This window comes from Pteropus alecto, unplaced genomic scaffold (assembly GCF_000325575.1).
Source record: "Pteropus alecto unplaced genomic scaffold, ASM32557v1 scaffold76, whole genome shotgun sequence".
NCBI classification, from domain to species: Eukaryota; Metazoa; Chordata; class Mammalia; order Chiroptera; family Pteropodidae; genus Pteropus; species Pteropus alecto.
In genome coordinates this window covers 2,922,117-2,936,987 of record NW_006443138.1, presented here as the reverse complement: position 1 = coordinate 2,936,987, position 14,871 = coordinate 2,922,117, and the positions used below count along the sequence as shown (strand labels likewise).

The 14,871-nt window shown below is 36.5% G+C and overlaps 1 protein-coding gene across 3 annotated transcripts in view; it reads right to left on the bottom strand.

Annotated features, from left to right (window-relative positions):
• SRGAP1 (SLIT-ROBO Rho GTPase activating protein 1) overlaps nucleotides 1-14,871 on the bottom strand; it is a 231,133-nt gene that overhangs the window by 89,812 nt on the left and 126,450 nt on the right. For all 3 annotated transcript variants that reach the window (XM_006923700.3, XM_025040948.1, XM_025040947.1), the window contains exon 4: nucleotides 6,078-6,140. In XM_006923700.3, the coding sequence (XP_006923762.2) occupies nucleotides 6,078-6,140 (63 nt within the window). The remainder of the gene's footprint in view (nucleotides 1-6,077; nucleotides 6,141-14,871) is intronic.

The following is a 14,871-nucleotide window of genomic DNA, read 5'->3' as shown; positions in this document are numbered from 1 at the left end:
ATCCCCTCTAAAAAATAATTAGCTTTTTATTTTAACATTTTAAAGAGATACGTGGTTCGAAGCTATATAAAGGCCAGAGAGAAAATCTGAGTGCATTCAAATAACTCCTATACAAGATGCTCAGCAGCCTCTGGCTTTGCATTAGGACAGCTTCCATTCTCTACATATTGAAATTTGCGGAGCTAGAACTCAGAAGGAAAAACAAAAAAAACAAAACAAAAAAAACAAAACAAAGGAGAATGGAATATCCAGTAAAGGAATCTTAGCAGTGATCATTGTGTGTAAACACACAGCTAAGCAGGTGGTGTTGACACATATAACAATAAAGCTAAATGAAGGGTTATGTTTTAAAGAGGCACCCCAAAGGAACATATTCTACTATGAAAGCTGAATGTGCAAAGCCATTTGGGTTTGCCCATTTGTGACTGATATCAACATTCTGGAAAGCTCAATCAAGTTTTTATAAGTATCAGTCAGAGCATGCAGTGTGAGAGTTCCACCTATGAGTTTCATCTATTGGATCTGGTTCTACCCTTCCACCCTCCACCTGCTCCATACATCCTTCCCTAAAGCAGCTAACCAGAGGGAAAATGATAGGCCTCAGGGACTGGGTTTAGATGTTGGAGCATTACTGTCTGTGTGATCCTGAGCTAATTATTCTGAGTCCCAGCTCTCATTTGTAACACTGGGATTAGGAATACCTGCCTCATAGGGCTGCTGTGAGAAATGAATGAGGATAATATGCTTGCCTCATGGTAAGGATTGGATAAATCTTCATTTTCTCAGTTCTTTCCTCTTAATTTAATGGAACTTGAGGATAGATTACCTCTTGACTCTGGCTAGCCATAGGTGTCACTGATGTATTGAGAGTGTGATTATTAATTACACATAATTAGCAATCAATTTCATGTGGATTTATCATGACGTCTGTGTTAATCTCAATTAGAAGTTGCTAAGGATGGTAAACTCCTTGTTTTTGAAAATGCAGAGTTTAATGCTGCAAAGCCTAGGCAAAATAAAGAAATATTAATATAAGATATAATCGTTTTTCTTCTGAAATCCACCATAACCTTTTGAGTTTTTGGTATTATGGGACAGGTTTCGCATTTTATACCACTGTTTTATAAGCCCTTTACCAGGCTGATGAAGGCCAATTTTGTTTAAAATGTTCCCTCTAACCTTTTGTGTCACCATTTTTCTGTTTTTGCCTTTTCGCTTCCCCACTAACCCAATCACAGCCCTGTTCACATTTACCACTGATCTGGTTTTCTTAGAAGTTACTTTCCTTTTTCTTATTGTATAAAAGTAATATATATACCCATTATAAGGAAAAATCGTGTATATTTAAAAAGCACTTGTAATTACTCTTAATGTCACCTTGATCTCCACATTTACTCTGCGAGGCAGACAAGAAGCTATTACCATTCCCACTCCACTGATGATGACAAGAATGACACTAACTACTAACATTTATTAAGAATTTACAATGTGCCAGGCACTGTTCTGCATGCTTTATCTGTATTAATTCGGTTTTGTTTTTCCTTAGCACTTATGCCATACTATTCGTTTATTTGTTTACTGTCTGTTTCTCTTCACTAGAATATAAATGCCTTGAGAGGAAGTATATGGTCTGTTTTTATTTGCAGCTATATCCCCAGTACATCCAGAAGTGCCTGGCGCAGTAGCAGCCATTCAAAAAATGTCTTTTTAACAATGTGGGTGGGCCTCATCCAATCCAACAAGGGCCTGAATAGAACAAAAGGACTGAATAAGAGAGAATTTGCATCCTGTGTCACATTGTGTTGGAGGTGAGACATGGTCTTCCGTTTTGGATGTGAACTGAGGCAAGAACTTACATTTGGTTCTTAGGCCTTTGGACTAGAACTGGATATACATCTCCAGCTTGTTAACTGCAGAGCTTAGGACTCCTCAGTCTCTATATGCATGAATCAATTCCTCATAATACCCACCCACCCATCCATCCTCCCACCCACCCACATCTCCCGTTGGTTCTGTTCTTCCAGAGAACCCACACTTATACAGGTGCACAGATTAGCTAAGTGAGCTGGGATTCAAATACAAGTTTGCTGAATGCCAGTCTAGTCATTTTTGTTTCTTACCACACTGTACATTTTGTTCTCTGTTAAATGTTAAACTCAAAGGGAAGTTAATTAGTGCATCAGACTCAGAAAGGGAGTCTGAGGATCTTGGTTGACCCTTTTACTTTTTAGCCCAATGAGTTCCATCTGTCGGATCATTTAAATGAACATTTCTAAGAAGTACAGGTTGCCATGGAGGCACATGTCCAATTTTTCACCTATGTTTCTGTTACAGCAACATTAATGCTGTTGTTTCTAAAAAATACAAGTGAGCAGATAAAAAACTGCTTAAGTGCCTTGTGTTGTTAGGGAGGCATTACATTTACAGATCTTTGTTAGAAAATGGTTTCCCAAAACTATGGCACTAGAGATAAAATTACAGGAGAGGGCATGAGCTCTGACATGGACTAGCGATCCCACTTGACCACTTACTGGGCAACCTGGGACAAGCCTCTCTGAGCCTTAGTTTCCTTATCTGTAAAATGAGATAGTAGTAACTACCTCAATGATGCTGTGAGGATATATGAGATAATGTAAGTAATGTGCTTAGCACAATAACTAGCACATATATAATAATCATGTAATAAATGTTGGCTTCTCTGATAGGCATGGCTAGTTAGCTACAAATATCGTCCCTTACTCTCTCAAATTAATAGAATCCCTAATTTGTAACTAATTAGAAATGAGCTGGCCAACTGAAAGACTAATTTCCAGATTTCCTTGCAGCATGGTAGAACCATGTTATGAGTCTGGCCAATAAGATGTAGGTGAAAGCATTATATGAGACTTTCACTGAGTCTCCTTAAGGGTCAGAGGGCCTACCCTACTTTCCTTTTTCCTTTCTCCATTTCAGGAATGCAGACGTAATGGCTGAAGCTCTAGGAACTATCTTGAATTAGAAGGACAAATGTTACAATCAGATTTCTCTGAATTGTGGATTAGGAGCCTGATCTTGGATGGCTTTATGTAACCTCCATATCAACCTTGGATTGCCAACCTCTGAACTTCTTTTATGTTTGTGACGCTATAAATCTCTCTTTCGTTTATGCCATTATTTTGAATTCCTGTTGCTCAATGCCAAACTAATCCTTACTGCTTTGACTGGCCCTTGTTGTGGTCTAAGAATCCAAATGGAGGCTCCAAACCATTTTGAGGCCCTGTTTCTGCAAGTAAACACAAGGTTGAGGCAAAAATATAGAAAAGGAGATGCATGTCTTGAAATCCTTTCCTCCACTGCCAAATGGCACTCTGATGCCACCATCCTCTCTTCCCTGCTCAGAAGTCCAGGCCTTCATGCCAGATGCATACAGCCTGTATTCAAAGGACCTCATAAAACCTGGTGCACTCTAAGGTATAAAATCATAAGGCATCTCTTTCCATTCTTCCTGGGCATTTATGTTTTACTTGAGACAAAGCTTTCCAATACAATGTTTGGAATAATTGAAAGGCCTGTGGGAGAAACATTTTTGGTTAAGGAAGGCCACACATGAGGCTGCCACCCACCACCAAGGCTGACTATAATTTAACAAAGAGCACTCCACTGGTATAAGGTATTTAATGTATGTCTTGAAATGTACACCTTCAACTCCCAAGGAGTATCAAGGGCTGAGAGAAAAGAAGGAGTGAATATCTGTCTGAAAAGGCAATTAAAAGGCATCCTCAATTCCCTGAGGCTACATATTTTATACCTGTTATTTCAGCAATTATTATTACACCATCAGTTGTACAAAATTCTATGCATGATGCAACTTAGGTTATTTGTTCATGACCGGTCAATGGTTGAATAAGGAACCTAAACTACTTTCTCTCAATTCCTGGTCCACTGTTTAAATACTCCTCATCTTTTCTTACTTTCTGAATGTAAACTGAATATGTATAATGGATAGATTTCATTTAAACAAGACAGAATTTGTATATCTGAACTTAAAGTGCAAGAGAAACCAAATATCTTCTTTCAGAGTAAAGGCGAGTGTGTGTGTGTGTGTGTGTGTGTGTGTAATATAAAGGTCTTTCCCCATGGAACATGACCTCTGACGTCAGCTAAGCATGCTCTCTGGTTAAAGTAAAATATTTTCCCAAGAGCTCAAAGTGATCTACAGACTACCTAATTAAAACCTCATTGCTTGTCTCCTTTATCCCTTAATTCCTCAACTGATTCTGAGAGGTTAAATGACTCTGACAGGGTCATTCAAACTCTGGTGGCCTTTTCTAGAACCTGGCTCCTTCAAGCTTTCAAACTAATACTGATGAGAGTTGAGGAGGTGTCAGCTTACTTGATTCAACTATAAAGAGTCTGCTTCATATCTGAGTCCACTTGATAGGCTGAATCTAGGAAAAATTTCACTATACACGCAGTCAGATAAATATCCCTCATTCAGATAAAATTTTTGTGACATTCTGACTTCTCATATTCAAAGACCAAGGATATCTTTGCCACTACTGCTTGACTAGTACTATTAGTTTCATACCATAAGCAACAGGCTTTTATCTCTGATGCCATGAAAACCATAAGATTTATTTTTTAAACAATGCTCAAATAAAGGGAACCATAAGGAAAATGCCACGAAGTCCTCATCTTAAAATAGTTCAGTGGAAAATGACATAGAATTTCTTCTGGGAAGTCTCAGAGGCACATGCTCATTTAACTTTTGAATTTTAAATCCAGGATTTCTACCAGCATAATGAATGTTGCATAGTATGTTCTCCATTAATGAAGACAAAGTGAATGAAAAAAAAAATCCAGAAATTATAGAAATGGTTGCTACCTCAGGTTATCAGAAATTAACAAATCAACAAATCACACCAAACATGGACTACTAAATGGCATATATCATCAAAAACTCAAATTCATCAGGTATGTCTTATATAGATATGACCTTATAACATGAGGCTTTTGCACGTAGAGTTCGAGGTTTCTAAAGGAGAAACATACAGAAATTGTCAATTCCATTCAATTTACAAGTACAGGTGTAGCAAACATGCTACATAAAAATACAAATTTCTCACATGTACAAAAAATTGGAAAGTGAAGTTTATAAGACTATCACTCATTTATAAAAGTTTAAAACTATGGATTCTTTTCATTAGCAAGTATCAATGGAACATTAGAAACAATTTGATTCACAAAACTGCACTTTACACACACAGCTTTTTAGGAACAAATGGAATTTGTAAATCAAGAAAATTTTAATAGTAAGTTTCAGGTTTAATTTGTAAAGAAAAATTCAAATAATCTTGTGCAATAAAAATGCAAATAAATATCTATAGTCAGAACAAATTAATATTATTCATTTCTCATTGTTATTCTCTTATAAAATAAAAATTCATCAAATTCCTCCAAAAGGAATTTGTATTTAATGTAATCATTAAGTATGAAAAAATTTACATGGGCAAATGACTAATTCCAACTTGCAACCTCACTGGTTTTGTCTTTTTAATAAGATAGTTTTAAATTAATTTCTTAAGATTACATGCAGTGACTTGAATAAAATTTTAATTCAGAATGGCAAATTAGTGTCATAAAAAGATACCCCCCCAAAGTAATTTTAATATATTAAGTCATTAACCAAACAATTTAACTGAAATAGGCAAAAGTAAAAATTAAAGTATCAGAATAAAGCAACTCTAAATTGCTCAAATCCAAGGATGGATAACTTAAGAATGGTTAACAATTTAAAACAAAATATATAGAATTGAATATATGTACAATCAACCAATTAAAAACATGCCTCATAGGAATAGCTATAATCTAGTTTCTTAAAGTGTGCTAACTGTATATACATATTTACTTGAATACGAATTGTGAAAAAGTGACAAAAGAATATAGCAGTATGTATCTATCCACTTGGTTCCACAGTTCAGCTGGACAAGCATCCATCAACATCCTAGCTTAGAATGAGTTCTAATAAACGCATTATTTCTTCAAACCAGAATTCTAAACCAAAGATTCTTGCAAAAGAAGAAAGGTTATGTGCTTACCGTATACAGTTCGTTAAGAACTTTCATTAAATCCTCATGAAGTTGAAATGCAATCTCTTTGCTCTGTAATTAAGAAGAAATCAAGAATATTTAAAATTGGAACAGAAACTTGTCTTTAAATAATTTACATCTTCAAAAGTCCACTGACTAAAAATAGAAGAATGAATATTACAGAACTAAAGGCCAGCATGCCCTGATAAAATAAACACCTCTGACCAAATGGCCCTTTCTAAATACTAGATATATGCTCCAGTGGTCGCCAGGGGCTGGACAGTGGCAAACAAGGGATTAAATAGTCTGAATGGCTCTCTGACCATCCAAATCAGACTTTATCAACAAGAGACAGAATAAGTAAGCAGAGCAAAGCATTGTGCTTGCTCAGAAGTTGAGCTGCAGAATGAAGTTATTAAAAGATGAATCCCTGCATCCCATCTCCCATCTTGGTACGGTTCCAAAGGAATTTTGCAGTGTGATTCCCAAAAAGCTAAGTTAGAAACCAAAAGGGAAATTAATGTTCTCTTTTCAAAACTATTAGAAAATAGTTCTGACTACAATTTTAAGAAAGCACTTTCAAAGCAATCAAGATGTTAAGGCCATTCACTGTCCCCATACTTTTGTCTCTGTATTTATTATTATTTTCATTAAGCCAGAAAAGAGAGTTTTACTCTTTCACTCAATTGGTAAATAACAGCATTTAAAATAGTCTTCCCTAGGCTAATTCTGAGAGTTTGATAGAGGAGTATTTGAATTTTTTTTAGCCAAATCTGTAAGCCACTTTGAAGAAGATCGTATATCTAAAATACTTTCCTTTTTTTGTTTCTTTTGGGTTCATCACGTAAGTCAGTTACAAGGAATGGAAAAAATGTGTAGCATGGCTTGATCTACAGTTTGAGACAATAACAGTGATATCCAATGGTTCATTTATGTGTTTCCAAATGGACTGTCAGTATCAGGGGTAAAGGCCATCCCTCTATCAGCTCTGCGACTTCACTGTCCAACACAGTGCTTGGGCACAAGGCCAGGACTAGAGTGAGGCAAATGAGGCCCTTAGGGTATGGAATTTAAAGAGGCACTCACATTCACTGTGGTCCTGCTTAGGCACATAGGAAGCTTCCAATAAATACTTGCTAAGTGAATCTGTAAACAAGCTGAAATGCTGTGTTTGTGTAATGGCGGAAGTAGTTACTATATTTGCTGAAAGCCGGGCACTAATGAGAGAGGAGAAAGGAAAGGCCCACAGACCATTCTTAAGAAAATATTAGGACTGCGATGAAACATAGTCCAGCTGTAAATCCAAGGCCATTGGGTCAGGCCTCCCTCAAAAAAGGCCAAATGTGAAGTGAAAATTCATTGAAGATAAAACAAGTATGGGAAAATGACATCAGAGCAGTACCTGAACTTCGAGAAATTCAAATTTGTTAGCGATAGAATACTGCTGTTTATCAAGCTCTGATAGTTTCTAAAATCCCTAAATTAGAGATTTTATGTTTGCTGTGTCTCTGATATGTGAAGAGGTGGGTTAAGAATCACTCAAGAGTAAAAGGAAAGTTACAAGTGAGCAAATGAAGCCAACTGAAACTCATTTTATTTTCCCTAAATCTTGGTTCTGACTATTTATATTACTCTACAATCTCCTATGACTTCAGCTTGGTGTTATTTTAATATCGGATTTCGTTCAAGGATATGGGCCCCCAATTCAGACCTCTCTAATGGGATCAAAGGCCAGCAAGTAATTCTGCTCAGCTGCCCACATTTCAGGTAGTAAATCAGGAAAAAAAAAATAAAAAAATACACACACACACACACACACACACACACACACACACACACACAAATATATATTCTTGGCTAAGACTTTAGAACAAAAAGAAAAACAAAAATCCCTTAGGTCCAATTATCCCCAAGCCAAGAATATTTAGGATCAGATTAAAAACATCGGTTTGGGTGATAAGAGCCCTCCAAGCTATCCTAGGTCAAATATCTTAGAACCGGTAAAAAGATCCTTTGTATATTTCACATTTTACAAGAGTTCAGGTAATGAGGGAGAAAAATCTGGTGTCACAGGCAAACTGCTTGTTCTGCCAAGCAAGCATACTCATATTTTTCTTTCACCTTTCCCTTGAGGTCCTGAAATATAAAGAATTTGCTGAGGGGCATTATAGCATTAATGCTTAAAGGCAAGGACTCTGGAATCAGAATGCCTGGGTCTAAAGTTTCAAGGACTTTGGACCCCCTTGTGCCTCCCAGACCTATAAAATGAACATAGTCATTGTACCCATCTTGTAAGGTTGATGAGAGCATTATCAGATGACCGTCCATAGCACTCAAAATGGTACTCAACACACAGTAACATCCCATAAATGTTATATAAGTATCTATTTTTTCTCAGACACCTTTCGTAATGGTAACTCCCTTGAGTGAAGAAAAGGCCACATTGCATTTTTCTTTCTTTTGATCTCTATGGTACTTATTCCACTGACTTCCATGTGGGAAGTGCTTGGCAGATATTGCTTGATTTGATTTTGATTGTCCCTTCCTATTGCTCTGGGCTTTAGATCCCCTTCCAAATGACCCCTGGTTTGGAAGGGCCCTAAGTATTGTGCTCCAGCCTTGGGGCATTTCTTACATCCTACTATCCTGTCTCATTGGACACTAAACTGACCTTTCTACGTTCCACTTTCATGTGGGTCCTACAACTAGTGGTACAGGATGAATTAATCAAACGTCCACTAGGAAAGGGGTAAACCCAGAGTTGAACACCAAGCCTTGTTCTAATGGTTTACTATTAACTGTCACTTTGATAGTTCAGATTCTTCACACCAATATGATAAGACATATACAACTCATGAAAGTGGCCCTTAAGGAGCCAGACTCTCATGGGAATTTTATATTTTCTGAACAGTTGGTGAGGAGTTCCTTTCAGGTAGGTCTCCCAGCTATTCTTATGACCTATCACCAAAGTTTCTGCCTATCTGTTTGCTTCGAATCACGGTCCAAACCCTCCATGGACTAGTAAATAACTTCGAAATTAAATTGACCTTTTTCTTCTCACCACCACTCCTTTTGTCTGCAAAGGTTGTTAAAGAACTATACTGTGCTCTGGAGCACTAGTTCATGTGACAAAAGTGTGAAACATGAATCGACATCCCCTCATATTCACAGATAGTTGGGTTGGATACAAGATCATTCTAGTTTGAGTGCTGATGGGCATGGTCCTTATCTTCATGGAAACAATGAAAGGCTCAGTTCATACTACCTGACTTTAAACATGTCTCCAATTTATTACAGTAACAGCGAAAAACAATCCTTTCTTCTAAATGCTACTCTGGACCCTAAAAGAAGCAATCTTAAACCGAAACATGTCTGCTGAGGCACAGTTAGTATGCTGGCATGCTAGCCTAATGAACTGAAACTCTCTAATTAGAAAATATCTGGATTATCTAAAATCCATCAAAATTCAATAGGTTAAATATGCCTCTGGATTCTAGTTCATTAAAATTTGAAAACAGTGAGAGCAGACCCTTGAACAAGAACTGCTAAGTAAGAAAAATGATACTGGCATTAAGCAATCAATGTTCCTTTTATATAAAAGAAAATAACTTTATAAAATGATATATGTTTGAAATAAAGTATTTTCTATGTTACTTGAGATTGGCTGATTAAATTTACTTTTGCTCAGAAAGTCCCCTCAAATGCTTTAGGTATGGAAAGAAAAAGTCCCCCCCCCGCGCCCCCCCCATTGATGTAAGCCTATATAAGTTCAAAGGATGGTGAAACTTCTAATGCATTGCAATAGGATTCTGGGATTCTGACCTGAAAAGAAGAAAAATGGTTAGAACTTCCATTCAGTTGACACATATTGAATGTCTCCAATGTGTAAATCCAGAGTTGAATACCTAGCCTATTTCGAATGATTTATTTGCTACCACTTTGATGTTTCAGATATTTCAAACATAAATGCAGAATTAACAGTCCCAATGTTTTTACTTTTTTCCATTATAAAAACAAATTAAGTATATCAAAGAATATTGGAACAATAGAGAACAGGACAAAACCACCACCATTACGATTTGATGTATTTCTCCTTCAAGTTTATTTATCTAAACATAAGTCTAAGTTGTAATCATTCTATAATAATAAAGTATCTCCTTCTACTCTTTTTTGCAGTCACCATAAAAATTTCCATGTATCTATGTAATTTTCAGAACCATTATTATAATTGGATTTAATTACCCAGTGAATGTATATTAACCATTCTTCTATTATGGTTTCCAATGTTTCCAGCATTTTCCAGCTATCATTCATTTATTTACTGATTCATTCAATTTCACCGATGTACGTTAAGCACTGTGAACGACTACCATGAATGCTGGTCTAAAGGCTTATCTTGCATTTTGTGTTGTCGCTTTAATATAAATTCCCAGACATGAAATTACTAGGACAAAAGTATTGAGATTTTTTTTACCCTTGACATATAATGCAAGATTATTTTCTTAAAAGGTTGTAATGAATTTATATTGCTTCTAGGACAACAGTGTCACTCAAGTCACAATCTGGGGTTTGTCCAAGGCTTGCTGCTTCTCCTTGAAGGAGAAGTCACCAATACTATCTATCTATTGCGGCTGATCTATTTTTCTGTGTGTCATTAGAATTAAAAAAATAAATAAAGATCTAATTATGTCCTTCCTCTGATTAAAACTTATGAAACACTTGCTATGTTTCTTTCAGAATAAAGTTCAAATTTCTTAAATCACCCATAATTTCTCCTACTTCAGTTTACCTTCCATAAATCTTAAAACACATCCTTCAGCCTGGTCATAAACTGCTAACTTGCAGGTCCTGCTTTCAAACCTCTGCTTTTCCCAAGCCATTTCCTCTGTCTGGACTCTCCCTCCTTCTCTCACCTGATGCAATCCTATGTGCTGCTCTGTGAAAACTTTCTTGTAACTCTGCCTTGAGCCTCGAATTAAAAAATTAGACCCTCCCTTCTCTGTGATTTTATAATACATTCATTTATCACCACTTCTGGGCTGTATAATTTAGTGGTTAAAGAGTTCAAACTCTAAAATCGAAATGCCTGTTTTCAAACTGTTTTGTTACAATCTTTACATAAGTAAAACAATTCAGTTATTGCAACAGCAAAATGAAGATACCAACAGTTTCTATGTCACAGTTTTACTAGGATGGTCCTTATTAAACACTTAACACAAAACTTGGCACATGATGAGTGTTAAATGGATGCTACCCATTAATATTATGCTCATCACATTTCTTTCTTCATAAGCAGAGTTTCTTTGAGAGCAGGGACTATATCCTAATTATCTTTGTATTCCCAGGGCCTGCTTTGGTGCCTGGCACACTAGGTGCTCGATATATGTTTGCTGAATGAATGGGGCCCAGAGTTGAGTAAGGAGTGGCTTCTGCCCTCGAGTTCACAGTCTCATGGAGGAGGCAGATGTGCCCAAACAGCTTTCTCTACAAAGCACTGTAATAAGCGCTCCACTGGGTGGGCCTTGGCCAGGATTTCTATTCCTGGAGGCCGACAGGCTTGCCTCCTGGAACCTCCCAGAAAGGAGAGAAAGAAAGGCAAACAGAGCATAATTAATACAATCACATGTGACTACACTGAGCAATCAATCAAGTGATCTATGCGGTTGGATTAAATGACCAGTTCAGAGGGCGAGTGGCCTCCAACAGAGGTATTTTTAAAGTAAATCTATTGTGATGACCAGTCAAGAAATCCTGATCTTATGCTGAGTCAGAGTGGGAGTAAGAGAGAAAGAGGAAAACCAGATTAAATATTTAATGAGTGGGTTTTAAATGATTTTAGTGTCTCACGCTTGGTGAGTTTTGGATGTAAATTCTGGTTAAAGGGGTCAAGCCATACTTCCACAGCTTGTGTGCTTTTAAATTCAAAGCTCATGCTCAGGTATCTTAATAATAACAGATTTTCTTAATTCACATAAACTCTGAAGACAGAGTCAACAGAATCCTCCAAAAGGTCTAATGAAGAAAGCTGGGTTGGGCCTAATGGCCCAAACCAAGCTTCTGGATAATATAGCGTTTCTCCACACTTTCTTTCTATCCGTCAAGGGACACAGTTTTGTAATTATTAAAATGCACAACTCAATATCAGCTCAGGGAATTAGTGTCATGAAAAGAAAAATAATCAATATGCTTTTAGAAAAACCCCATGCGACTAGAAAATGTGGGAAAATTAGAAGGAATCATATAGTTGCAGGGGAACCAGAACTTCATTTTCAAAATAAGACAAAAGTTAATCTTAAAGGAAATATGTGGGGCATCTTCTAGAAGATTTACTAAAGTAGCTGTGATAGGGAAATGTGGCATTTGGCATCCAGGTGAAAAAGGTCTGCCATTGCTGTGTATGGGCAGACAATCTGAGAGGTGCAAAGTCATGTACACCAAAGTCACTCATAACCTCCCAGGGACAAACAGCATTTGAACAGACAGATTAAGTAACTCAAGATTGAAATTTAAAATCCTAGAGAGAATAAAATCCTAGAGAAAATAACTATTTTCATTTTCAACTTATATTTCCTTCATGCTAAAGTTATTTCTCTACTCAAAATGGGGATGAATTGGAAATACCTTTTCAGTGTCACTGAATAATCACTTAGGCATAAACTCACAGTGGCTGATGTAAACAAACCTACCCAATTAAAATCAGAATGTGTTATGAAACTTTGGTTCAGCTTATAATTAACTAAAAAATGTCAGCAATATACTTCCAGACCATTTTTCAACTTAATAACTCAGTCTTACTGACAATTTCTTAATATTACCATAATATGTTTTCTTAGCAGATGAACCTGAGTTTACTACTTTATCACTGAAGCCAACTGTCTTTCTTTTTTGTGACCTAGATCTTAAGCTCCCCAGTGTGACCAAAAGCTTACATCTACAGCGCAGTTGTCTGGGTCTCTAAGTACAGTCTGTGGTCAAGCAAATTAGACCACATTGTCTAGAAAACCCATGACTTTAGTCTTAATAGCACTGTGGTAAGAAAAATCCAGGGACTATTTACAAAAACAAATCAATAAGCAGGAGATTCACACTCATTTATAAGTCATCCATTGAATTAGTACGCAAAAGGCAGAGATTCTCTGAGATACCGATAGAAGTTCATTCATTTATGTACTCACTCATGCATTCCCTCATTCATTCTACCACTTTTTAAGAGTACCTTCTATGTGACAAATATAAGTGGCCTTATAGTTAGTGAGAGAGGTAAACAAAACAATTTCAATAAGTCCGATGTATGCTTAGTCAATTTAAACCAAATAAAATCTCTCTACATACCTGGTGAATCAAATCCCAAATTTAATAAACGAGTCAACTTTCAAAAATTTAACCTAAATCAGAAATTTCTTTTTGCCTGATACTAATAGCACCACCTCAGAACTAGTTAATTGGTCTAAATAATTAACAATGAATTTAAGTAAAGGTAGCCTAAAGAATAGAAAAAGAAGCAAACTCCTGTGGGGATAAGTGTCCTTTTTCACCAAGGATTTGGTTTCTAGAATACAACCAGAGGAATTTAGAAAACACTGGTGGCTAGGGGCAAATGCACATGGGATGACAGCCTACTTGAAAGGGGAAAAAAAATCCCAAATCTTCAAGATGGGTGTAAGGTCAGACTATTTAAATATCTTTTACTTAGCTCTGAGCTCTTTCTTCATCTGTAAAAGGGTGAGGACTATAATACATACTTCCTAAGAATCTTATGAGATAAGCACTCCATAACAGTAAGTTCTGTCATTATGATGCTATTATCAGCTCAGCATCATATCCTTGTTTCATCGCATGAAGTCACCATTCGTTTTCCTAAATGCTGATGCAACAATATTCGTATCAACTTTCAAATCAGTATGTCTCAGATATCATCAATTCTACATAATTCAAGATTTAATTTCTGGAATACATAAGCGTGTTTGAGGTACTATACCAAGGAGGATAAATACAGTCTGTTCCAGAGAACTCTGCAAAGCTACAACAAAGCAGAATTCTAATTCTTAGCTAACCCTTGCTGACTTCAGGAGGCAGTAACTGTTAGAAGGCATGCCTTAGGATAAAGTGGAACTTGTCTCTACTTAAGTTCTACTAATTAGTCTTGATGCCTGTAGACTTACAGAGCTAGTTAATCTAAGCCATCTTCTATATGACAGGTCTTCAAATATTTGAAAACAGCTATTGTATCCTAGCTAAGACTTATTTTCTCTGTCCTAAATATTTCGGTTTCTTCGACTGTTTCTTCATTATATGACAGTTTAAAGAAATGAGAGAGAATTCTCCTTGCCTCCCTGATAATTGTTCATTGTCTTGTAGCTAATGGTATTAAAAGGGCACTTCCTTTATACTTCAGGGGGTGGAGGCTAAGATCTGGGGAGGATCAGGAGGCAAGACACACCTCCTAGAAACCTGCAGTCACTTGTAGTTGCCCTGTTTTGCAGAGGTAGTTCAAATCCATGTCTGCATAGTTACCCAAGAATCTTAGAATCATTGTTATAATCCTCTTTTTCCAACAGGCTAAATAAAGAGCCATTGGCTAAAAGAGCAGAAGCCTTAAAAAAAATCTGATTAGCAATGTTCTGGTTTTAAATTGCCAACAGACCTTTTATAAAACAAACATCTGATTTATTCTTTTTTTTTTTTTTTTTTTAGGCGAGGCACCCCTTGGTTGCCCTCACAGATTGCAAGGACCTAGTCAGCTTACAATCACTTATTTTTTTAATTTTTTACACTTGCAGCACCAAAAGAATATGGTCTTCCT